Raw genomic sequence first — 26,710 nt, 5'->3', positions numbered from 1 at the left:
ATGATCCAGAGGACTGCCTGATCTCTAGGTGTTGGGGTAGGGTGTGATCCAGCCATAGTCCTGCAGAGTCAGGGAGCTTCAGCTGGGGAAATTTGGTCGGGGGGAAAATGTAAATGTTTGATAATCCTACTACCTAGTGGTACCCCTGGGGACCCCAAACAGGTGGAGGAATAGCTGTGTGTAGGGAGCTGGAGAGGAAGGCAGGCGGGCTGCTGACGGGTAATAGGTCCTGGGTGTGGGCTTCAAGGAGAACACTGAAGTGGATCATCCTTAGGTAAGAAGCTGATTAGAAGAGTTGTTACTGCCACAGACAAGACAGACAGCCAGCCAGCCAGCATGGGTTGGGCTCAGATGAGAGTTCTGCCAAATAAATCTGACAGCGTATGTGTTTGGGAGTGTCTCTTTTTATTTTAATTAAATTTAATTGATTAATTAATTAACATTTATTTTTGAGTTTTCAAGACAGGATTATTCTGGGTAGCCCTGGCTATCCTGGAACTCTGTAGACCAGGCTGGCCTAGAACTCATAAAAGATCCACCTGCTTCTGCCTCCCAAGAGCTGGGATTAAAGGTGTGCGCCATCACCAGCAGGTGCGACTGTGTCTTCTGGTAGGCTCAGGGAAGTCGGGAGGTCTGTCCCAGTGCTGAGATTAACGCTATTAGTGCCATTATGCCTGGATTATTATGACTTTCTTTCTAGTTTGTTACGGGGTCTGTCCCATATGTGCTATTTCTGGCTTGCAAATACATTTTAAGTTCTCAGGGGTCTTGCTCTCAAGTTCCCTTCAAGACACCTGGCTTATCACCAGGCTCTCTATACATTCCTCTAAGACAGCCCCGGCCAGGCCAATGCCAACCGGTCCTGATAGAAGATAATAAATAACAGGAATACAATTGATTACAGCTACCATCTGGTTTTGGCATCCAGTTACTATTTCATTTATACCACATCTACCTTCTTGCAGTGGTGGCTAAGGGCATGGCCCATTCTACAGATGAGAAAACCAAGGCTTAGAACAACAGATGAGGTTAAGAGAGCAGTCCCATGGAACTCAGTTTGGTGGAGTGCAGCTGGCCCTCCCTGATTCCCAGGAACCACTCTGATGGCAGAGAGGCTTCTTTTGTGGCTTGGGTGTGCTGTGGCTGGACTCCTTGCTGGTGCCCTAAAGCTTAACACCTGCGCTGGTGAGAGGAAGGGAGGTGGGGATCTGGCCTTGGGACAGACATGAGGTGAATCCCCAAAGTGTAGGCATCAAGGCTCTCAGTGAAAAGCAAGGAGAAAGCCAGGGCTTCTCTGCGGTCCTCAGATAAGCTTGAAGGATAGACTCTGGCATCCTTCCAGCCCAGATCTGAAACTGTTTTAACAATCTGCTCACACTTCCGGGGACCCACATGGCTTCCCACCTCCAGGGGACTTGTTCTCTTGCCAGACTTAAAGCACCGAATAGCTACTCGTATTCAACCTGACAGCCATAGATATTAAGAGTCTAATTCAATCGTTATGTCTTTCCTGTAGACACAAAGGAACCACGGTCTTGCAGCACCTCAGGGCTGGTTCTCTCCCTCCCTCCTCTCTCTCTCTCTCTCTCTCTCTCTCCTGTTTATGCATGCTGGGGATGCACACACATGATACAGTTTAAGGAGGAATGGTACATCCCCGTGTTCCTTTGGCACTTACTAAGCAATATAAGAAATCTTCGCTGGTTCCCAACACCAGCTGAGAGACGAGAGGCACCTGGGCATTAGGTTTGGGGGGGGGGGGGTATAACCTCCTCCAGAATATGATGTTGAACAGATGGGCAATGGCTTTGCAGTCAGGGGGCTATCAATTGAACAGAAGAAAAGCCAAGTTCCTGTCAGTGATGGGCTGAGGGGCTGCTCTGTTAAGGAGAATCACATTGCTCTAAGGGCTCTGAATATAACCCCACGCCACCTCTTCCCATTCCATCTTCAGGGGAAGACACGGTGGCACAAGCGAGAGCGTAAACTTTGAACTTGTCTGTGCACATTAGTATGGCTAGCTTGCAAAAGCTCACAGCGAAACACGGTAGACGAGATTTGCGGGATGAAGAAGACGTGCCACGGGAAAACCCATTCCATAACCTTTCACCAGGCGTGAAATTTACTGTGAATGGAATTTCTAAAAGTCCATGTTGGCTTCTGATTTAAAACTATTAAATCTGATGTCTGGAGAACACCTCCATTACAATAAATACATCATTATGGCATATGCTAATTATATCATTTCAACCTATCCATGAAAAATGCATCTCTACATCGGTGTCCTGGATGGGGGGGGAGCCTCTAGTTAGGGGCAGAGCCCCAGGGTAGAGCTCAAACATGGCTAACCTCATTGAGGCCTGGAATAGGAAGAAAGGCACCAAGGCCACACAGGTGACAAATGTGGCTCCCTCTGCCTGTGGGATGTGGGTGTGGTCTCCAGTGTGTGGAATGTCCAAGAGGAGTTATCTGCAATTTATAGATAGGAATATAAACACAGTGTGACATGCATGTATGTCTTTATCCTGACAGCATGCAACCATGCAGCCCTACTTTCCAGGAAACAAAGCGAAAGCCCACACACTTATTAATGACAACTAGATGGAAAAGCTCGCAGTGTGTTTTTCATAATCCCTTATCTATATTCTTTGTATGTGTGTGGTGCATGTGTGTATGCATGTTTACATGGATGCAGGTCAATGTGCGTGTAATAGTGTTTGTGGCATATATATATCTCCAAAGATTTTAAAATTGTATGTATGCATGTATATGTATGTATGTGTGTATATACATATATATATGTATATATATATACACACATGCATGTATACTCACAAAAACAGAGACTAGAGGTGTCAGATCCTGCAAGATTTGGAGTCACAGGTAATGACAAGCAACCTGATGTGGACACTGGGAACTGAACTCAAGTCATCTGCAAGAGCAGCATACCCTCTTAATTGCTAAGCCACTCTCCAGCCCTCTTCCATACACACACACACACACACACACACACACACACACATTCCATACATTATATACACACACAGGCACACACAGACATTTCATACATTATACACACACACAAGCACACACAGACATTCCATACATTATACACATGCACATATTCCATACATTATACACACACATATTCTATACATTACACACACATACACACACATACACACACACACACACACACACACACACACACATACACGTATGCTTTGTCTGAATGCATGTCTGCGCACCACGAGTGTACAATGCCTGCAGAGGCCAGAACAGGACATAAGATCCACATTAGCTTCCATGTGGGTGCTAGCAATCGCACTCAGGTCCTCTGGAAGAGCAGCCAGTGCTTCTCACTGCTGAACCATCTCTCCTATCCTCTTTCTCACATTTTGTAGTAAGGTCTCTTACCAGAGCCCAGAGATCGATGATATGGCTAGCCTAGAAAACCAGCTTCCTCGCTGGAATTACAGGGGGCTGTAACACCCATGGAGCATTTATTCGGGGACTAGGGATCCAAACTCTGGTTCTAACTCCTTGTGGAGCAGGCATTTTGCCTGCTGATGTAATCCTTCCTCACCAGTATTCCCAAGTTGCAGCCCAGTATGTGTGTTGTTATCATCTATTCTGCGCTCTTGGACCTCACAACATATTCATAAGGCTGGTTCATATGACATACTAAATTACTCATTACTGAACAAATATGCTTGGGTTTGGGAGAGAAAATACACTCTATATATCTACCGGGCTATGTATCTGCCATGTCTGATATTTGAAGTTATCCCTTTTGAAAATGAGCAAGAGGGTGGTATACATACCCAGAAGATGTCATGTCCACTACACTGCAGATCATATAGGAAGCTTGGGTCTGGGGAGGGACCTGGGAAGAACAGGGATGCCTTCAGAGGGCATCGCCAAGCCATCAGCGGAGCTGAACTAATTATTCCAACTGCCTTAAGCTGAGAAAGAAAAAAAAATTTTGGAGGGGAGCTGTTCCCCCCATCCCCCCACCCATACCACTTCAGCTGCTGAGCAAGCAAAGTTTGGTATGAATAAACTCTATGGGCACGAGGAGTCCAGGGCTTCCTTTTAAATCAGTTCCTAGAAGGCAAGGAACCAGTATATCATAGTGAGACAATCATTTATAATGGGACCATTATTAGGAGCCAAGATATAAAAATTGTACATGAAACAGCCTTATAAGCAGGTTCAGTGCTTGGCTGATTAACCTCCCTGGTCTACCAGGGGCTGGACGGCTCAGGGGAGTGGTAATGAGATGTGGAAATCATTTGCCTCGAGGTCACAGGTTTGGAGCCGGACGTGTGAGAAGAAGTCCTAATTGCTACTCATGGGTGACTTGTCAGTGTGCTTGGGATGGGGGTTCGAATCTTGGTACTACTCCGAACTGGCTGTGGGATTTCCGTGTTGGCCACAGATGCTCCAAAGCCTCAGATTCTTAAATCAGAAGAATGGCTCAAGGCTGATTCTGTTCAGCTAGATAAATACAACCATGCAATGGACTCATGAAGCATCTTGAGGAAGAGGCTCAAATGGTGTTCATTTGTGTTTCTCACGTAGTGTATTAAGTTCAAGGGGCTGCGTTTGTGGCTCTGTTGGAAGAATGCTTGCCTAACATCCCCAGCACTGCATAAAACCAGAGGTCTATAAGCCCAGCTTGTCAGAGATGGAGCCGGTAAGTCCAGCAGTCAAGTTCCCTCAAAGCTTCATGCAGGTTCCAGGCAGGTCTGGGCTATGGGAGACCCTATCTCAGTCAAACAACAATAAAGGTAACAAACAAAACAAAAGGAGTTTCAGACTTGGGAGTGTTTCAGATTTTGGGTTAGAAAAGAAAATACTATACTATTGTAAACAACAGTCCCGGGATTCTTACATGCAGAAGACTGAATGCTAACACTAACCTGTAAACATAAGCTAGAAAGATCATGAGTTCAAAGCTGGCCTGGACCATACATCCAGACCCTCTTCCCCATTAAGGCAAATAGACACACACACACACACACACACACACACACACACACACACGCATGCACGCATGCACACACATACACACACCTCAAATTAACATAAAGGGAAAGGAATTGAATGATGAACTTGAAGCTCTGGGTTCAAATTCCATCTGTGACTCTTCAGGTTAGGTGTGAGGTTTCAACATGGTCAGGCCACACCCAACCTGTGGTAGTAGCCTGCTACAGCTCTTGGAGGAGAAATGGCAAGACTCCAGGATAATGACTAATTTCACTTCCCAGATCTGAGTTTTCCAGACTAGGGACATCTGAGGGCCACAGGTCCAATGACACCTCTCTAGACATGGCTCTCCTCCCCCATGCCTTGGAGTCCCACATTCTTTCTTCAATACAATTCCCGTCCCTCTATCCAGGAATCTGGGACAGCTTGGCTATATTCTCCTGCAACAAAAACCATCTCCTTTCTTTGAGACCAATAAAAAGAGACACACTCATTGGGTGGTTGTGGCACAAGCCTTTAATCTCAGGAAGGAGGCAGAGGCAGGTAGATCTCTGAATTTGAGGCCAGCCTGGTCTATAGAGCAAGTTCTAGGATAGTCAAGGCTACACAATCAACCCTGTCTCAAAAAAAAAAAATCCCAAAAATAGATAGATAGATAGATAGATAGATAGATAGATAGATAGATATAATTTAGAAGAAGGAGGAGGAGGAGAAGAAGAAGAAGAAGAAGAAGAAGAAGAAGAAGAAGAAGAAGAAGAAGAAGAAGAAGAAGAAGAAGAAGAAGAAGAAGAAGAAGAGAAGGAGGAAGAGGAGGAGGAAGAGGAGGAGGAAGAGGAGGAAGAAGAGGTGGTAGTGAGGAGGAGGAAGAGGAGGTGGATCTGGAGAAAGAAGAGGAGGAGGTAGAGGAAGAAGAGGAGGAAAAGGAAGAGGAGGAAGAAGACAAGAAAGAGGAGGTGGAGGAGGCAAAGGAGGAGGTAGAAGAGGAAGAGGAGGAGGAGTTGGATACAAGGAAAAGTAGTTCCCAAACATACACCACCAGGTTTGTGGGGCAAAAGTCTAATCAGAGCCCCACACATGCTGCCTGTCTGTCTGTCTGCCGGTGTGTCTGCCTGCCTGTCTGTGACATTAACAACTCTTCAAATAAGCATCTTACCTAAAAAAAATGATCCACTTCAGTTTCCTCCTTGAAGCCCAAAACCAGGACCTTTCATTTCTTTATTCCCTTCCTCACAGATTTTTCTCAACCTCGAAATAGGTAAATACCGTCTTGACAACACAGGATGCTGCAAGATGGATGTTCACAAATCACATTGTGACTTGTAATTGTGTGTGTGTGTGCATGCTGGACTACCATTCATTAAACCTTTTGTTGAGAATGGAGAGAAATTACGAATTATCTGGGGGACAAGCGATCTGGCACGACTTTTCGCATTCCATCCAGTAGCGCAGTTAGGTGTTAGCTCTCTGACACATTGAGGCTGCTTCTCTCTTCTCCTGTGCTTCCCAAGGACTTCAGGCACTTGATGAAAGAGAACACTAATCCTTTCCTTGGTGTCTGCGATCAAGATCTATTTGGTAGCCCACTCCTCTAACTCCGCCTGTGCGGAGAAATGACTTCAGCTCCCCGCTCATTTGAGGGTTGAGCTGAGATCTTGCAGCTGCTTGCTGCCAAACCTGAAAGTAGAAATTAATTTCAATGACCCAGGCCGAGTGGAGGGGAATGCTGTCAGGTAATTAGTGTTTGTCTTTTGCTACTCAGGGTCTATCACTGTGTTAATCCATACATAAATCGAGGCATTCTCAGAGTCGCCTGAGATCTGCGGGGCCTTTTTAAGTACCTTCTTGCTCGGGTTAACCCTAAGCCTGGCATCTTCATGGAGGGGGATAAAGGCTTCCTTTCCTTCTGTCTGTTTCTGGCCAGCAGAGAGCATACACCTGATTTCTATGGTCTCCTCCCTTTTGATTGAGCCTGCCTTTGATACAGTAAGAGCTTGGGGGGGGGGGTGAGGAGGGGGGTTCCTATTCCTGCCACTTTATTAATGAAAAAGGCCCTAATATTGTTAGCCTTGACACCACAAGTATAACAATTACAGGCTCTGTCCTCCGAGGCTACAAATTTAAAAAGGAACCCTTCTCTAGCTGAGAAGAGCCCTGGAAATATTTATTTTATTCTCCTCTCTGAGTTTTGGGTTTTTCTGCCTTTCCCTTTGGGAAAATTCCTTAAGAGGAAATTTAGACTTGAAAAAACAACAACAACAACAACACACACACATACACACACAGAGGTGTGTGGATGATCCCCCCCCCCCCCCCCGCCTCCCGTCCCTTTGGAAGTCATTCTAAAATCCAAAGGGAAGAAAGGTGTTACAGGAGACTCCTGAGCAGAGAGCACAGCCTGTGCCCTGCAGCGCTGCCGCAGACACCGCTGGACTTCATGTTTTTAAACCTAAAGAAAGTGGGGATCAGGGAGGACACCAAACTGAACTGTATCCATGAAAAGCTTCTCAGCATCATTCTGAAGGGCTATGTGCTCTCTAGTACAGATCCCCCCTGCTGCTGTGGCTATGGGGGGGGGGGGGGGGCTCCTTGGTCTCCTTTTGCAGGTGACACAAAGCAGTCCTCAGCTCAGAAAAGTTCGGAACCTCCAGTCCTTCAGACCCAAAGCATTCTCTGTTAGACATCTAGGAGACCAAAGCCCAGAGGTCAGACAGTGCCAGCAGGGAGGAAAGCAGGTGAAATGGACAATGCGGGTACTGGACCGGTCACAGCGCCACCTACAGGAGGAGTCCCAGTTGGTGCTACCCAGTCAGGGTTGTGTGCTAGAATCCTAGCCCAGAGCACCAACGTTGAAAAAATCAGGAAGCTGGATTTTGAAGTGAAATGGTTCTTTGAGGGTGTTAAAAGTGACCGTGGGCTCATCTATCACCTGAAGAGCGCAGGCTTGTGACTTCTGAGATATTCTCCATGGACCTTCTTAGAATCATTCCCAGAGTTCTGTCTTTTGGGGACTCACAGTTTAAATCTCAAACTCCCATCTCAGTCTCCCAAATGAGGGGCTGAAGGTGAGCAGGAACCTCCCACCCTGCTCCTTCCTCTCGCTCCAAGGTCTGGTTTTAGAGCTGTGAGTACCTTGAACAGTCCTCCTGACTGTTTTTAACAGACTCTTAACTGTTGGTATTACCAAATGGATGCTGTGACTCCAAGGGTTATTTTTTTTTTTAATTGATACTTAATATATCTTTGGTGTAAATGAAAATGAAGCCACTGTTTGCCAGTGCAACTTCCCCATGCCCACTCTTGTATCTGGGGTGGGTGTGTCTTGAGTGATGGAGTCACCCAACAATGTACCGAATTTAAGAAAAAACACGCACTGTGTCCCCCCCCCCGCCCCCAACCCTTCTGATTTTTCCAATTGCCATAAGATCCCTGCTCTGCCTTTGCAGGGACCCCACCAACCACACAGCTCAATCGGAGGAAACAACTGTGTTTCTGGAACCCAGGGCTACTGTCTTTAGAACTAACAGGCGTTTTCTCACAGTTTGGTAATGAACCGTCATGCGACCTTGAACAGGATCACTGGAGTATGTGCACACACACACACACACACACACACACACAAACACACACACACACACACAACCATTCACAAGCTTTGGTTTTCTGGTGCACAGAATGACAGGATAATTCTGACCCCATAGATTTGCTGGGAGGGTCCTACAAAATGATCTACAGACCAGTTTGGGCCTGGATTTCTCCTGGGCCCTGCCAGAAGTTCCCAGGGCTGTAGGAGGTGATGCCAGAAGGCACCCTCCTAGGGACTTGAGGCTTTCAGCTGAACAGGCTCTTGGTTTCCAATGCCTATTCCACTCCTACCATACCGTAGCCCAATAAACAAACAAACAAACAAACAAACAAACAAACATCCACAGTGGACAGCACGCTGGTTCTTAAGCCTCTATTTGTCTACCACTAAAATGGGTTTCCTATTCAGCCCAGGGCTGCCAGGAGCTGATAAAGGATAAGAGGCCTGATCCAGCAGGAAATTAACTCCCCACCACCTCTCCAGAGGAACTCGTTCTCTTACATTCATGTCATCATGGATAAAATCCCTAATTCTTTTACTATGAAAACCTGCAATGGGGGAGGGGGTGGGGGTGGGGTAAGAGGGAGGAGAGGAGAAGGGGAAAAGCTGCATGGCTCCAATTCTAATGCACTTTATTGTAACTAGATTCGCTCCAGCGCCCTGCCCCCCTCCAGCCTGCTGCTGGGGCACCTGGAAAAGTCATCGCCATCCATCTGGTGTCAAGTGGCTCCGATCTCCACATTCTATGAGAGTCAATTGCAATTAACAGGGCCATTCAGGAAACAGCAGGTACAGCCCAGACAAAGGCAGCCCAGACAGATCTTATCAGTGCCCAAGGCCGGCAGGGCCGTCCCTTTCAGAAGCTGCCAGCCTGCGAGGAAACCCTGTAAGGAAGGAAGGAAGAGGAAGAATGACTTGGAGGAGGAAAGGAGGAAAGGACAGGGAGTCATAAGAACCAGGCAGCGGGGATTCAAGGAGAGCATGCCCGACTCCAGCAAGCCTCTTGGATTCAGACACTGACGGACCCCAGCCACCCATGTGACTTCAGCAAGTCACTCCAGCCTTGCCAGCCAGCTTCAGAGCTTCAGGTGGCCCATCTGTAAATGTGGACCACGAACGGCACCTCCCTCATCTTGAAACTGTCAAGGGGAACTGTGCTGGGGGAGGACTCGACTCTTGAGGATGAGGAGAGCTTGAGTGTGGTGGGAGAGCTCTGGAGAGCAGGGGAGGGGTGTGTTAGCAGAGCAAGTGTCTTGGAGAGAAGCCGCACACCACACAGGCACAGGTGAGCCTGCTGAATGCCACCCGGTCCACCTTTGTCCACTTGGACCACAGAGAATCCTCTGCCCACGCAGAAGAAAGGAAGCTCCGGAAGGCAGCTGGTCTCCCATTTAGGGAGTCCAGTGACTACTTATAACAACTCTCTCAGGGTCCCCTCTAAGCCTGCAAAGGTGGGAAGAGAGAACACACACACAGTACAGTAGGGTGGGGGCTGGGCAACATCCAGAGGCACCAGCCTCTGTGTTTCTGACAGGAGTTTCTTTGGGCCAGGAGGTGGGGGGCTGGGAGGGGTGGAGGCCAGGGAGAATCTTGACAGTCCTTTGTTGTTGTTCTGAAGATGGTGTCTGTGACTAAACACTTGTGGCGAGAAAGTTCTGAAAAGATCAGATTTGTAGGTCACCAAGGACCAGTTGATGCATACCTTTTAAGAGCCTTTCCTGCACCATCAGGGTACAGAGGCTGGTCACCACGGGAGACAATGGGGATCAGGTAGAATCTGCAGGCAGTGGTAGGCACTCAGGGCATGTGATTTATTTTCTGTCAGTCCACATTCCTTGTTATGCTTCTGGGCCAGGGGAGTAAGCTCAAACCCAGCAGCTACCTCACCAGGGCCAGAGGAAGAATGGGTCCCAGACCAGGCCTTGGCTCTGACAGCATGAAGCAGTTATCATGTGGTGGCCTGGAAGTTGAAGGCCTTCTGCACCCTCTTCTGTGGAGACAGTGGTGCATGTCTTCTCTGTTTTGCTCTCTGGGCTAAGTGGCCTGTTCTTGTCATTCTCTGTCACTAGGCATTTATTTTGCAGGGTCACTTTGAATTTCAGAAATACGGAGCTTTAAAAAAAACACTAATTATAGTTAATTATAGTTTTTTTTTTTGGTGTGTCTCTGTGTGTAAGCACATTTGTGTGTGTGCTGGTACATGTAAAACATGCATGTGGAGGTCAGAGGTCATTCTTTGGTGCTCATCTTCAGGCATGGGCTTCCTTTTTTTTTTCCTCTCCCTGAAACAGGGTCTCTCACTGGCTTTAAACTTGCCTCGTCGGCTAGGCTGGCTGCCCAGTGATCCCACTGAACCTCCAATCCACATCTTCCTGTGCTCACCACACTTGGGTTCTGGATATCAACCACTTGAACAAGTAAACAGTTTTCCCAGATCCTATTAATTAAAAAGGTTAAAGGGTGTCTCAGGCCCGGCAGTGGTGGCGCTCGCCTTTAATCCCAGCACTTGGGAGGCAGAGGCAAGCAGATTTCTGAGTTCGAGGCCAGCCTGGTCTACAGAGTGAGTTCCAGGACATCCAGGGCTACACAGAGAAACCCTGTCTCGAAAAACCAAAAAAAAAAAGAAAGAAAAAAAAAAAAGAAAAGAAAAGAAAAGAAGGGTGTCTCAGAGCAGGAATAAAGAGGTTCCCTCCCAGTAAGCAAAAGGAGCTGGGGCGATGATGGTGGGGAGTGGGGAGAGGGGGAAGCCATTACATTTTCTAAAAGGAAGGAAAAAAAAACCCCACAATTCGAAGCAAAACTTCATTAAGTCGAGAGCCTATTTATTCCAAAGAGCTATCATTAGCAAAGACTACACCCCCCAAAAAACTGGATGTCTGTAATCCTCAGCTCACAATGTCTGATGATTAAGTATATTGATGTATCAGGTTTTGTGACAAGGTATTTTTCACTGAGGTTTCTAAGTGGAGTCTAGTGGAGTCAGTGTCGCATAGTAGGTAGCCAACAACCCTTAGCTCCCTCCTCTTGCGTTCTGGATTATCAAAGCTTTAACCTGAGACTGAGAGCGGCTGATTTTATCAATAGCCACATGGATTTCACTTTAATATCTATCTTTTATTGACGTGGGGCCACCTGTTCTTTATAGCAAGGGCCTGTCTGAGGCGCTTTAAAATAGCAGCTGGAGTGCAGATGTCTCTCCTAGGACCTCAGGGCGGTGTGCAGTGAGAAGCAGGGACCAGGAAACGTCCACCCACCTTTGCAATGGCAGGGTGAGTTATGGAATTATATCACCAGTGCAATTAGGCCAGGGTTTCCTCTGCACCTCCAACGCTACCTTTGAGCCCCGTGCAATACAAGGCATTTTCCTCTGTGACCTGGTTTCCAAGGCATCTTTCTTCCCTAAAATGGCCTTCACTGAGGCCACATAGAAAAGCCAACATCAGAGTCAGTCTCTCTCTCTCTCTCTCTCTCTCTCTCTCTCTCTCTCTCTCTCTCTCCCCCTCTTTCTCTCAGTGATGTGATAGCCAGTGCTTGTCATGACAGAAGGAGGAGAATAACAATGTCAATCATCTTGATGTTAACTACCTTGAGGCTGACTGTATCATGTTCTTCCTATCGGCCATAGAAGGAGGTGGTCCCTGGGACAGGACTTAAGTTGGTAGCTAGCATTCAAGTTCAGTGTCATTTCTCCTTGGGCTTCCTGAGGGATAGGCTACAGGAAAAGGCAGGCTTGCATCCAACAGGCACAGAACATCTACACAGACAAGGTCTTACACATTTAATTCTGGGGGCTCCTGAACCAGATTCCAGCAAGTCTTCGGTCTGATAGCATCCAAACCAGGGATTCCAAGCAAAGAGCTCCAGTTTTGGCAACAGATGTACTTAGGTGTCAAATCAGACTTTCTAGGGCCTCATGTAACACTAGATGGCCTTCCTGTCTGTGAGGTGGGGTACTTCCGGTGAGGGGAACCACAGAGCCCAAGGGAGCATGCTGCCTAGCTCTGAGTTAGTTTCTTTGCTCCCTACTGTTCTGGGTAGCTTTGCCTCATTTCTATATACACATTGAGCCCTGATCTCTGGCTACCACACACACCTATGCTCCTGAGCTTCTGAATGGTTGGGCCAACTGCTGGGCCTCAGGCTTGTTTCCTCGAGATGATGTTCGTGTGTGTGAGATCCACATACCCCACAAGTGTTTTAGGTTGCTAACTAATTTGTAGCCACATATCCCTAATCCCAACAGAGCCACACATACACACCTGTTGTCCCACTCAGTGAGAAATAATTTCTGCTGCCTGAGTGAGCGAGCCAGTGAAAGAGACGCCATTAGAACACCTTCAGTAGAAAGCCGTTTCCGAGCTTGGGGATTTTAACATCCACTTGATTGTCTGTTGGTGACAGAGTCTCTTTATTTAGCCCAGGATAGCCTTGAACTTTTGATGTGTGACAAGGTACTTGTCACATGCTAAGCAAAGTGTCTGCACTCGGCTGACAACTATTTATCTCACTCCTAATCTCCTGGGCACTTGCGTTTGGAAGGAAAGGCCTCAAAGACTCCAGGGACTCTCTAGCAATGGAAAAATCTCCCCTCCAAATGTAAAGAAGATCACTGGTGCAGAAAGATGAGGCTTCACAGGCAGTCACACCCACTGTGACATCTGTGGGAACATTAGCTGGCCAAACACAGCCTTCAACCACGGTGGCTAACTAGCAAAAGCTCTGAGCCACCTTCCTGTCTTGTCAGACTTCCAAGGGGCAGGGGGCCCTTGGGCTGAAGCAACTAGAACTGTACTCAACCACAAGAAGCCTAAGGAGAGGGCCACAGGAGGATCCCTCTCCTGCTCTCCTGAGGTGACCTACACCTGAATGAAGAAAGAAATGCGCTCCACTTCCAACCCCACTCCCCTGTCTGCTGCACACGGGAGCCCAACCCAAGCTGACAGCAGCTACCAGCCCTGCAGAAATCTCTTTATGAATCATACATGAAGGAGAGAGGAAAGAGGGCAGCTCACTCATCCCCACACTTCACAGCACGGAGGAGGCTGCAGCTTGCTTTCTAGATCTGTGGGCCTTGCGGCAAGCTGTTTAGGAAAAGCAGGGGACTTTGTAGTGGCTTACCCAGGGCCAGCGGCTTATTGGCTCCACTCGTTAGAAACCGGCCCTTGGATGGGCAGGAGCCCTTGTCAGTGTGTGTGTGTGTGTGTGTGTGTGTGTGTGTGTGTGTGTGTGTGTGTGTGTTTGTGTTCTAGGGAGCTGGGGAAAAGCCTGATGGAGCTCTGAAGGTAGAGCTCCATTGTAAAACTGTGAGAAAGTAACATTAAGACTTGCTACCTTTGGCTTGCAGATGGGGACTGGGAGAAGCTGAGGAAGCAGCCTGGGAAACATACCAAAAGAATCCCGGTAAACTTCCCTAGTCTTCATTGTTTTATCAGTGAAATGGGGGTGTGCAAAACTGGCTCCCTCCCCGACAAGATTCTTTCTCTCCTTTACACTCACGGTAACTAATCAGGTGGTAACTAAAATAAGGCGGAGAGGGAAGGCAGAGAAGAAGCTGTCTGCTGTGGCAAGGGCATCACAGGCATGAGTCACCTAGGAGACACACAGACGCATCCAGGAGCTGGGAGTCTTGGCGGGATTTTAAAAAGGCAAAAGAGGACTAGAGAGATGGTTCACTGGGTAGCCTGTTGTGCAAGCATGAGGACCTAAGTTCAAATCTTTAGCACCCACTTACAAAGAGCTGGGCATTGCTGTGTATATATATTCCTGTAACCCAGCACCGGGAGGCAAAGGAAGGCTGCCCTTGAGAGTGTATACTAGATTGTATCCTACCTGAAATGCCCAACTTCTGCCTCAGGGAGAGGCCCTCTCAATGTGCCAGACTTTCTGCTATGGCCTCTGCACATGCACAGGTATGCCGACCTGCACCCTCAAATGCGCACACAGTGCACACACACACACCACACTTACACACCCACACTATGGTAGAAACAGTGGGACCAGCCGCTTCTTGCTCCCACCACCGCTGCTTTCCCGGCATGCGTTCCTTTGAACTGTGAACCCAAAGAGAAATTTCCCTTGGTAAGTTGGTTTTGGTCAGATCACACTGACTAGAAAAGCAAATGCTACAGATCTCAGTCAGGACCTGGGAGCACAGTGTGCGTCCCGCAGGTGGAACAGCGTGACTCAGGCTACATCACAGCAAGCAGATCTAAAGCGGACTATGTACAGGGAAACACCGCAAAGGGGTGGAAAAATCACGGAAGCCGGATGCAAAATCCCAACAGTGCCTCTCCCAGAATGACTTCACTGATCCAACAAGGATGTGTAAGGACCCATTGAGTACTGACAGCCAGTGAAGCTCCATAGAGATGCAGTAGCTAAGAGTTCTTCTCCTGGAGGCTGTTCAGATAGGAAGCACTTTTGGATGTAGGGCCAAATCCCAGCCTCCAGGAAGGACTGGTGTTCGGCATACGCCATAGTTTTAGGATAAAATAGGTAAGGTCCAGCAAGCCATCGGGGAATGGTGAGACCCCCACCTCTCCCAGAATTCGAGTTTCCCAATGTCTACCGAGAGCTACCTCTGAGCAGATGAGATTCTGGGGCCTGGGCGGTGATACTTCCAGCTGGGGTAGCAAGAGGGAGCACACCTGCATCTTTTACTCATCCAACAACTAGTCTCATATTCCACGGGGTTATCACTGGAAGTGAACGACTACAAAGCAGACTAAAACCCTGCCTCTGCCCATGTGCATCTGAGTCTAGTAGGAGAAGAAAAACAATGAGGCAGGTTGGGGGGGGTGAACTAAAGTTGGGGGTTAAGACAAGGGGTAAGAAAGGGGTACTGTGAACAGGAAAATTAGAAAGTGAATGGTTCAACTTAACCCTAAGATATGAGAAAAAAAAAGCAAGAGAGGACAATTATCCTAGGAAGAGACAACAGAGTGTGCAAAGGCCCGGTGGCAGAAGAACAGGAGGTGGCCCCAGAACTGGGACCGCGCTGGGCCTGGAAAAGGTTTTGACTTTTCTTTTGCTCAAGGGATAGGAAAAGGTGACAAGGAGACTGGAGCAGCCAACAGGATAGAGAGGAGATCAGACTTCAGATCTCAGCAGAGGTGGGAGGGAATGCAGGAGGATGTGGTACTAACTCCAGTTCACCCCTCACTTTGGAGAGGAGATGCTTCAGGGAGAAGGAAGCCTCTCTAGCATTTCCTGAACCCAACCCTCTTAGAAGAAAAAAAAAAAAAGTACTCAAGAGAAAGAAAAACTTCCTGTTTTTTGGTCTTTAAAATGGTTCTACAAGTCTAAGGGGGCGGGGGCAGGGGCGGGGGTGGGGGTGGGGAGTCCAACATCAGAAAAGCAAGCACAGTGTCCTTTGAAAAGTTTTAATTTTATTTTAACTTTGCTAAATCTACTTACATTCACATTTGGAAATATGTATGCACGATAAAACACCGCAGTTCTGGTCTATTGGGTTAAAAACCCACTTTTTGGAATGGGTTCAAGGGAATACTTATATAAAAGTCCTTGGAACGGAAAGCAATTCCGTAGATAAAACAGAAAAGCAACATCCCCCAAATCTGCCCCTTGCAAGATAAATGCGCAGTGAGGAGGGGTCCGGAGGCTTCACTAATGGGGGATTCATTCGTGACGGTCAGCCTCTTAAGCTCTCAGGGAACCAGCTGAAAAGGGAAGCGGCTGGCTAGTCCCCTGCCTCAGCATTCACACTCCTCCAAGGGTCTCCCTTCTTCTTTTTCATGATTTCCTGAGAACCAATAAACTAAGCCCTCCCCCCCTCCCAATTAGAAACAGTGAAATTCCATTCCAGCAGGGTGCTCGCAGTGCATGGGGCAGCCGTGATGTTTATTCTGTGAAGTTCTAGACAAAGAGAGCTTTAAAAAAAATAAAGAAAGAAGCTGGAATAACTCCAACAACAACCATTTTCTGGGCTTTTTCTGTGTAATTATCCTTGCCTGGAGAGGCATACAAAGGAAGAGGAAACCATGGCTCTCACCCCTCAGACCCTGGCACTACAGTTAGAAGGGCGAGCTTGAGCTGCAGGAAGTAGGTTCCCTTCCATCCTGCCTCCAAGTTCTTAACTTCCTACCCTGACTTCTCTCTGAGATTGTGAACTGGGAGTCATAAGATGAAAGAAATTCTCCCCTCCCCCATGTGGCTTTTGGTCAGAACAGTCTCTCCCAGGAACAGAAAAGCTGAAACAGTTGGAATTCTGTATTCCTATCAAGAGGTGTCTGATAGAGACTGGGATATACTGCCACTTAGCAGGAAAAGGAGAATCTTCTGGAAACATTGGCTTTCTGGAGTCTGACCAAGAGAAAGACTTTCAGCCTTTTCTCTCCTTCCTTTCACGAAGGGAATGGACCCCACTCTACTGAAGGATAGCTCTGAGCTGTCCCGGGAAACACGGAAGCCTGACGTTGTGGCTGTCCACTGAACCTCTCTTCTCAGGTCCTGGTCCCAAGTATCAGTTATGCTTGTCTCCGAGGATACACAACAGCCTGTCAGAAGCATGCTGAACAGGCAAGGGCTAAGACAGAAAGTGAGGCTGAGGATGTGAGGTGGCTAGCTAGCGTCGAGTCTAAAGGACCCTTGTGTCCCGTGGTCAGAACATTCATGTTGACTAAGACTGTCAGAGTTCAGCACGCTAGAAATCGCTTTCTACACACTTTAGACTTCTCCAGAAACCCACATCAAAATAAAATAGGTGCTGTGGTGTAGCTCAGTGTAGCTCAGTGTTAAAGTGCTTGCCTGACATGTAGGCTGTGCTGGGTTCAAAATCGACAGAAGAGAAGGAAGAGGAAGAGGAGGTTCACTTAACAGTCACCCACTTTCCTTTCTCTGTGTATTTTTTTTTTAAAAATCATGTATTTAATTATGTGGCACAGAATCTCCCCAGGATTTCCCATTGAAGTTGCTTATTTCTTTTCTTGTCCCAATTCTTCGTCTTTCTCCAGGCCCCAGTGGCCACTGGGTCATTATCTTTCTTATTCTCTGAGTATGGCTCTCATCTTTTCTTCTTGTTCCTCTTAGATAGTTCCAAGATTAGCACGAGATTGTTCCCCGATTAGCACGGGGGTCACTGTAGACGTTTGGGTTGCATCTGGGGCTACTGTTCAGAAAACTGCCAAGGAGACGAAACCCCCATCATGAAGAAGACTGACAGAGTGTGAGAGGAAGGGAGGGACTTGGTCACACCAAACAACCAGCTCGCTCAGAGACTAAGATGTCTTTCCCTCATCTGGTCCTTAGAGACCAGGCTGTGCAGCCTGACTGGTACTGGTACTAGGGTGCAAATCTTGCAAATACACAGAGAAGAAAACTGACCCAGAAAGTGAAATACTCATTGAGAGAATTCACCTACACTACTTGTTTTCCTGGTGGGTTTGTTTTATTTTAGTTCATTTTTGACAGCGTGTCCCCGTGTAGCCCAGGCTGCTCAGGGATTCAGGATCCTTCTGTCTCAGTTTCCAAGTGTTGGGATTGCAGGTATGCCCCCATCGTATCTAGCTTCTAGAAGGAGAGATTCAGGGGTTGTTATTGTTACCGTATGTATGTATGTATGTATGTATGTATGTATGTATGTTTGCATGCCGTGGGATGTATAGGAAGGTCAGAAGACAACTCACAGGAGTCTGTTCCCTCCTCCCACCAAGTACATCTCAGGAATCAAACTTGGATCATCAGGCTTAGCGACAAGGACCTTTCCCCACTGACCTATCTTGATGGCCCTAGAAGGAGGTTTATAAAGGCAAAACAAATATCCTGAGATAGCAATAGTGATATGGGGGGGTGGGGGTGGGGGCAGGGTGGTAAGGTGAGGGTAGGAAGTCAAAACAAAAATGGAAGTCACAAAATGGAAAAATCACGTCCCACTGTAAAGGGATGTGGCTAACTCCTGTAGAGGGCTAAGGTCTAGGAACAGGAAAGGACTCTGTTGCCTGCAGTCTGAGGTGTAACCTCGGTGGTCTGTCCTCTCGAGTTTGGGTTGCTAAGGCTTCCTTCCAATGGCATGATGGTTCATACTCTCAGTAACAAGTTAGTATAAGGTCTGAGACTAGGGAGTGAGACTCCTTTAGCAGAGAGATAATTACGAGAATCAGAAATGCCGGAAACAGTAGCATGTTGGGGACTCTGAGAAGAGACCAGGCTCCCTCATACAGATTTCAGGGAGAGGGGTTAATCCGTGCAGGGCAGGTGCAGAGTAGCACATAGCACAGGTTTGTAGTCAGGTTGTCTCTGATTCCCAGGCAGCAGGGAAGGGACAAAGTTTAGGCCTCTTAGTTAGCACCTGTGTTACCTGTGACCCCTAATTGCTTAGGGTCTCAGGTAACCTGAGCTTTGTTGAGCTTTTTTTGGCAAAGAAATCAAACTTCACAGACAGAATTTTAGTGGGGCGCCTGCCATTTTCCCAGCAGCAGTGGGGATCACGGAGTCATCTAGGAGGGTAGAAGCTGCTCTAGGTGACTGAACAGCTTCTAGTCTGTTGCTAAGAGTTAGTAGCCAAGGACAACCTGGAGCCATCCACAGACCTGACCCTCCCATGCTGTGTACATGGCAGCACGTGGAAGCAGCTGCAGGTGAGTACATGCTTTGTCCCCCAATCAGACTCTTGTTCCAGAGTCTGAGACCAAACTCTGAGCTGACAGGCCCTCTGAGAGTCTGTATTGGGGGTGTCAATGATGGAGTCTTTTAGGGGAAAGAGAGACTTGTGAGCCTGAGTGCCAGGTGAGCATGCCCTTTTACAGCCCTGCCAGCACTCAACGGTGCGTTCACGGGATGCCCACTCCACTCAGGTGAATAGACTCAAGCCAGAAATTACACAGGGAACAGTACCATCCCAGTCTCCCCATGAAATTTTCTGCACTAAATAATTTTTAGTTGGGGTGTCAGGGAACAACAGATAAGAGAATCATTGTGTTCACGAAAGGCAACCTTAAAAGAGTCTTTCGGTGATGAAAGTGAGGGGTTCCCCCCCTACCACCTCTTTTGGCATCCCAACTCACCATAGAAATGAGTGATTTTCTGAAACTCTGCCAAGTTAGATGGGTTCAGCATGCTATTAGATTAGTCTGTTTATACAGAAACAGCCAAAAATAGGAACCACAGAGAAGCTATTAAAGCTATTGTCCTGTGGGGGAAAGATCTGGATGGTTTTCTCACTGCAAGAGGGGAACAAGGTCTGGCTTTGTAGTAACATGATGAAGAAGTAACTGTGCTCTAAAGCAAATGCTTGGAGCTTCCACCTTGTTTCATGGGTGACAAAGAAAGAAGCATCAGGGCTGAGTGAGCTAAGAAGCCTGAGAGGACCACACAGCCTCATCAGGCCTTCCCTGCTGCATATGTACACTTTTATTTATTATGTGAAGCCCAGGGGCCTGATGTTCTGCTCAAGTCACCAGGACCAGCCATCATGAACAGGACCTTCTGAAACACTAAGCCAACATGGTCCTCAAATACAACAATGAAACAATATTTAACACAAGGCAGTAAGCATCACTGCAGCCCAGTTCCCATGGTACTCATTTCACTATGGTTATAGGACTGATGTCTCCTGTCTTCTGGAGTCACTCTCGCTCCCCAGAAGCCACAACACAGGTGGGCTTGCACAACAGGGCAGCCTGCTTCTTCCCAGCCAGCTGCAGCATGACTCTGATCTCAGGTGCTCTTTCAAGGATTGGCACCCTTTTCAACATCTGTCTGATTTGGGGCCTCCTTACATCTGAGAGATTCCCCACTCTTTGGTAAGTCAGGAAGTGATGCTTTGTCTTTTTCATACTTTGCAGGTTAGAATGAGTCTCTAGGGGAGAGGGCCACACAAGTATTTTTTTGGCAGAAGGTGGGGAAACTAGGGGGCATCATCATAGATTATGGGCAGAATTACTTCATTTTTTGAGCAATAGCTTATCAATACACTGCAAGGGGAAAGAGGTAAGAAAAAAAAAAGTCTTCATGGGCGTGGGGTGCACACCTTTAATCACATAGCTTGGGAGTTAGAGGCAGGTAGATTTCTGTGAGTTCAAGGCCAGCCTGGTCTGCATATCAAGTTCACAGTTAGAGCTACATAACAGAGAGACCTGTCTCAAACAAAAACAAAACAAAATGCCAAGTCTTATATTTATCCCAAATAGTCCTGTCATTTCAAGATTCTTCTTGAATTATCAGCTGTGCAAATATTATGTGTTAAATATACATTTTTAAACCATGAGTGTGCTTAAAAATATACGTAGCACTTGAAGTCTAAGCAATCAAAATCTTCCTTTAGTCAGTAAGTTATAAAAGACTGTAACACTGACATCACCAAGGAAACTACAGAAAGGACAAAGACAATGACAGAAGGGGTCAGGACACATGAGACTCAGTTGAAACTGCACTGAGACCCCATTTCACCCCAGGCAGTGGGGCGGTCTTAAAATAAACACGAACAAGTGCTAGCCAGGATGTGGACAAAGGGGACTCATGCTGTTGGGAATGTGTGAAAATCAGAACAGAGCTTCCTCAAAGTCTAATAATCAGTCTACCCTGTGACTCAGCGGCACCACAAAGAAGTCAACTGAAGTGGAAACTTCTAGTTTGTTTGGAAAGTCAATTATGTGTGCTCGGGCACACAGGTGAATGGATGTCTTGCTAAAACAGACACGTGAAAAAAATGTTTTCCTGAAGCAGACACAGGTGAAAGGATGGTTTGATATAGAAAACACATGAAAGGACTCTTGATGAAGGAGTATAAACATGACCCCACAGACAGTGGGAGAGAGAGCACTGGTTTGGTTTGCAGTACCTCACTATTCTTCACTAATGACATACATGGATTGGTGTGCCTTACATAGTGTTGTTGAACTCAGCTTGTGGAATCGCCACCATTGAAAGAACCTTGCCAAAGAACTTCTTGTGAGGTTCCTGCAGCTTGTTGCCAGTTCCACAGCCTTGCCTTGGGCAGGTTGGTGAGCCTTGTAGCTTCTTCATGATTGAACTGCAGCTGCTGGTTCATGTGTGGTGTCTGTCTGCGGAAAGGACTGGACTGCAGCTGCTGGTTTGTATTTGGTATTTGCTACAGGACTGAACTGCTGACAAAGAAGATTGAGCTCACCCCCCAAAGAACTATTTTCTTATCCACTACCTCTGTTGGGTGGTGGGCAAGAGAAGAGGTTGAATGTTTATTAAAATAGGCTGTAAAAAAATATATATGCTTATACTCAGCGCATCCCAGAGATGCTTGCACATCTGGATTTACCTCAGCACCGATCACCAGAGCTAAATTTTGGAACCAAATAGATGCTCACCAATAGGGGAATGGACAAAGAAAACATGGTTTTTATGCACAGTGGGACTTCTCCCACTGTATAGAAAAATCAAGTTATGTTGTTTGCAAGGAAATGGGTACCAGTAGAGATTATGACAGTTAATGAAAGAAGCCAGTCTCAGAAAGACAAGCATTGGATATTGCCTCTCACTTGGGGAAATCTTAGGTTTGATCTAGATCCATGAAATTGTATGAATGTATGACAAGAAGGTACAATTGTTGAGGGGACCAAAGGGCCCCAACAGAAGGGGAAGGATGGGTTTTAAGGGGGAATACACTCCCTGAATATTATCTGTGAAAGTGTATAAAAATCAATCTCTCATGTAACCCAGGACCAAGTACAATTAATGAATTAATGAATAGCCAGTAGAACACTATAAAACATGCAAAGTCACCAGGCAAATATTGAAAGATGGCATTACAAGGGGGTGTGTGCGGGCCCAAGTATAAAAGGAGATGAAAGAGTTTTTTTTAAAAAAATAAGAAACCCAAGGGGAAAGAGAAGAAGTCAGGAGGGGAGAGCTGGTAGGACAGAGAATGGAGATGGGGAAGGATGGAGGGAGGTGTAGGGGAACAATCGAGGGTGGCTTAGGAGAAACCCAAACAGCAATCGCTATCAGATAATGGGGTACTCGGTTCACTGTAATAAAATACCCCTTAAGTCCCATGCCACTGAGCTAAACCCAGTGGCCTCACTCTGGCCATTAGCTCTAATGCTTTACAGGTCCTGGCATCTCACAGAAGTGAATCGAATGAGGCTAGCTAGTTTCTGGGCTCTCCTTTACCTGGCCACTAAAATCATACATCTTCAGAGGTACCAAGGGGACCAAGGGGAGAGTGGAAGAAGAGACAGGCTAGGGTCTAAAACGCTGCCCTGGGTTCTCCCTTCACTAGCAAGACTGCTGTACTTAGAAAATTTGATGTTCCAGAAATTACAATAAAATACGAGAGTTGCCTTGTTCTCCACAAACATAATCTGGGTAAAGAAATTGCTCAGGAACAAAATTCCAACCAAGTGAATGTGGCGCCTGGTGACCCCCACATGATAAATGGAAGAAGAACCAACCTGGGGAGGAAATCCGTACCCAAAAATATGTCTTTGGAGTAGTGATATTTATAAATTTGACACACTGGGAAAGTGGAGCTGGCTAAAGATTATTTCTATGCAAATATGCATTTTTCCAACACCAGTGTATGAAAAAAACCCCAAACATATTTCTTGCAAATCAACTCTTGCACAGTGTGAGAGAAGCAGGAAGTACACTGATAAATATTAAAGCATGGGGCCAAATGTAAACTTGTTACAGGACAAGAGTCCTCAGTGAGGTGATGGACAGAATAGGAAATGTCTCAAACTGCCTGATGTCTATTCTATAGTTAGGACAGGACATCTGATACAGTCAGGTTGCTGTCCCCCTTTAGGTTAAAAAAGTCAGGGCCTCGAGAGGGCCAAGAATCTTCTTCCTTTCAAGTTGATATAGAAAGTTCTAGACAAGGGGTGTCTGCTGATGGGAAATTATAAAAACCAAAGCATTCAGTCAGATCTCAGGGGTGCATCTAAGGGTCACACACCCTGAGGTGCCTGGCATGAGGCCCTGGGCCTGTCCTCTGGGCAAATGTCTGATCTGATGGTCCAGTGATCACAGCCCAAGGTCCTTATGGAGAGCAAATTCTTAGCTCCCTCATTTCTAGATGTCCAAGACTCCATGCTATTCTGTGTTCCTCTTCATCACCATCCCATGCTAGCTCGCACTGCCCTGGGTGTCCTATGTGTATTATTAGTGATAGATGCTCTCCTGCACTGGACAGAAGATGAGACTGATGTCAACCATGAATCTGTCCTTTGTGTGTCATGTGATGAACAAGGAGAGGAGCTGCATCTGAAGGAGTGAAGGCTACTGAGAGTGTTCTCAGTCTATAATCCCAGTACTTGGGAGGCTGAGGTAGGCGGATTATGAGAAGCCTGGGCTGCACAATGATCTCCAGAACAGACTGAGGCAGGATTACTGTTTCAGAAACAAAGAAACAAAAGTCTAGATAAAGATAAGGCAAAGGGGTGTTGGGTTTTGTTTTGGCTTATTTATTCAACATTTATATTCACAAATGGCACCAGGAATCTGAGGCCAGGAACTACAGAGCAGTTAGAAGTGGACACACAAAAGGCTGCTAGGCTACTGAGAACCACCGAGTGTCTCCCGTTATGTGGAGTGCTTCAGTAAGTAAAGGATGTTCAATTACTGCCTTTCCTGTTTGTATGACACTTGGATAAAGAGTTGAGAAACACAGTGCTTTGCAGTGACAGCAGCCCTGATAAGAGCTTGGTTCAGATAACCATGTTCAGGCTGTATCCTTCTCTAACTTGGACTTCTTAACTGAGTGAAGAGACATGTAGGACACAGCTGAGGTATCAGGAAAAAGGCCTCTCCTGAGTGTTGGATCACTGATGAGAGCAGGTCCTAGGGAAGCTACCCTAGGCCTCTTCTCTCTGAGAGCCATACTTTTCGCAGAGTTGGGAGGGGATAGATTTGCCTCGTGCTCACTATGTACACATTACAGGGCGACAGCAACTCCGGCTTTGTCACCAGCTTGCACACTGCTCTTGCTCTGATCACACAAGCTGAATCACATTTTCCAGTATCTCATGTTCATCTTAGCATCCCAGTACCACCTAATGCTATTGTATTTGGGCGTAGGGCCTTGAACGAGATGGATGAAGTGAAATGAAGTCACTGGGGTGAACCCAAATCTAGTCTGACTGCTGTCCTTCTAAAACAGGGAGATTGCATAACAGACACACGGAAGGACCACTTTGTAGAGATACCATGAGAAGATGGACATCAGCAAACCATGGAGAGAGGTCTCAGGAAAACCTAATACCTTGATCTCCATGCTGAAAGAAAACATATTCCTATCTTGCTGCTTGTTATAGTAGCCTGAGTGGACCAATACAAAGTCTGAGGTGAGAACAGCCAGGTCACTTTCCATGGCAGATGGAGGGTCTCCAAAAGCAAGAGCCTTAGGGTAAGAGACACAGGGACTTTAGCCTAGTGAGGCCTTTTGTCCTCAGATCAGGCATTTCACACCCCCGGACTCTGAACATTTGGAGAGTCACAATCTTTATCTATTATGACAGTTTGCTATATAGATGAGTCCTGTGCACATAAAAAGGTGCCAAACAAAGACAGATTGATGCTTTGATGGACAGGAAATGTCAAAATACAATAAGACAGCTTCATTCTACCATCCAAACAGTCATGAACTGAGATCCTAGGGTACAGGAGGCATTGTGATGTTGGCACTGGTGGAAAAGAAGTCCATGGCGGTCCAGAGGAAAGAGGGGACACACACACACACACACACACACACACACACACACACACATATCCTGGGACTGGGCAGGATGAGCTGGGGACCCATGGAGAACTGAAGGCAACAGGAAGATTTACATTTTGAACATGGGAATTTTCTCCAACCCTTTCAGAATATACACAGACTCAACAGTAGAGAAGGCCTAGCTGCTCACATCTGCGACCTACAGTCAGGGTGAATGAGTTCTGGGACTTAATGTGTAAAAATGATCAAATCAACACAACTGACCACATTTCCTTTTTTCCCTTTCTTTCTTTCTTTCTTTCTTTCTTTCTTTCTTTCTTTCTTTCTTTCTTTCTTTCCTTTTGAGACAGGGTCTTGTGTATTCTGGGTTGACTTCTAACTCCCAATATAATTCAGTATAGTTGAAGATGACCTTAAATAATATCTTACGCTCTGCCTCCACCTTCCTAAGGCTGGGCTTATAGGCTCCAGGCATGGGCCACTCCATCTGGCTTCCTGTAGTGTTGACTGGACAAAGGGTTGTTTGCTGCTAGGGTGATCCTCTACAGCCGAGTTCTACTCCCAACGCTATGGCCACCATTTTAGAGGGGACTGACTGATCTAGTTAGAGAACAGTACAGTGGTTATAGTGTGCCTGTATACAAGTTAGAAAACTTTGTCAAGGTCCTGTCATCCCTCAAGTTCGTCTTGGATCATGTCCACTAATCTCACTGAGGCCTGGCTCTCCATCATCCCTGGCTATGTCCTAGACTGAAATCTTAACTCTCTGCACAGATGATGGTATTAAGATGAAGGATATTGGAAGGTAATTAGTTCATGAGGGTGAAGCCTTTGTGAATGGAGAAGAGTACCTTCCTACACTACTCTGAAGAGGATTCTCCCTCCCTCCCCAACTATATGAGACAATGGCATGAATAAACTTTTACAGACCAGAAGTGGGCAGACTGATTTTCAGCTTTTAGGTCTGTGAGGTACAGCTTTGTCTTGATTTCGAGTCATCAGTCTATGGCATTGTTATACTACTTGCAAAGGAAATGGTAAGTGTGTGTCTATGCATGAATGTGTGTATATGTGTGCATGTGTATCATGCATGTGTGCATGCACACACACATGGGTATATGCATACACAAATACCAGGAGAAAGCAGAGGATGACTGTCACCAATGCCTTCTTCATACAAGAGACAAAGTAAAGACTTCTAGGTGGAGACGGGCAGAGGCTAATGTAAGGTTCTTTTCATCCTTGAGCAATTTGTCTTATTTCTCATTGTATGTATGTCTGGGTGTTTCTGTGGGGGGTATACACCTATAAGTGCAGGTGTCTTTGGAGACCAGAGGCATCACATCCTCAGGAGGTGAGGTTACTCGTGGTTGTGAGCCGCCAGACACTGGTAGGGACTGAATTCTTATCCCCAGCAGCTCAGGTTCTTTGTAAGAGCACTACACACTCTTAAGTGCTGAGCCATCTCTGCTGCCCTCTAAAGT

The 26,710-nt window shown here is 46.7% G+C and overlaps 1 protein-coding gene across 7 annotated transcripts in view; it reads right to left on the bottom strand.

The window, feature by feature from the left end:
- Wwox (WW domain containing oxidoreductase) overlaps window positions 1-26,710 on the bottom strand; it is a 902,911-nt gene that overhangs the window by 453,025 nt on the left and 423,176 nt on the right. The window contains exon 9 of one of the 7 annotated variants that reach the window (XM_076915922.1): window positions 9,313-9,459. The exons of the other annotated variants lie outside the window; for them this stretch is intronic. Coding sequence (XP_076772037.1) covers window positions 9,328-9,459 — 132 coding nt within the window. The 3' untranslated portion in view covers window positions 9,313-9,327. Of the gene's footprint in view, window positions 1-9,312; window positions 9,460-26,710 lie in introns of those variants that run through there. 7 annotated transcript variants of the gene reach the window in all.

This window comes from Arvicanthis niloticus, chromosome 18 (assembly GCF_011762505.2).
Source record: "Arvicanthis niloticus isolate mArvNil1 chromosome 18, mArvNil1.pat.X, whole genome shotgun sequence".
NCBI classification, from domain to species: Eukaryota; Metazoa; Chordata; class Mammalia; order Rodentia; family Muridae; genus Arvicanthis; species Arvicanthis niloticus.
The sequence above is the reverse complement of the archived record's forward strand: the minus strand, read 5'-3'. Positions and strand labels throughout refer to the sequence as shown.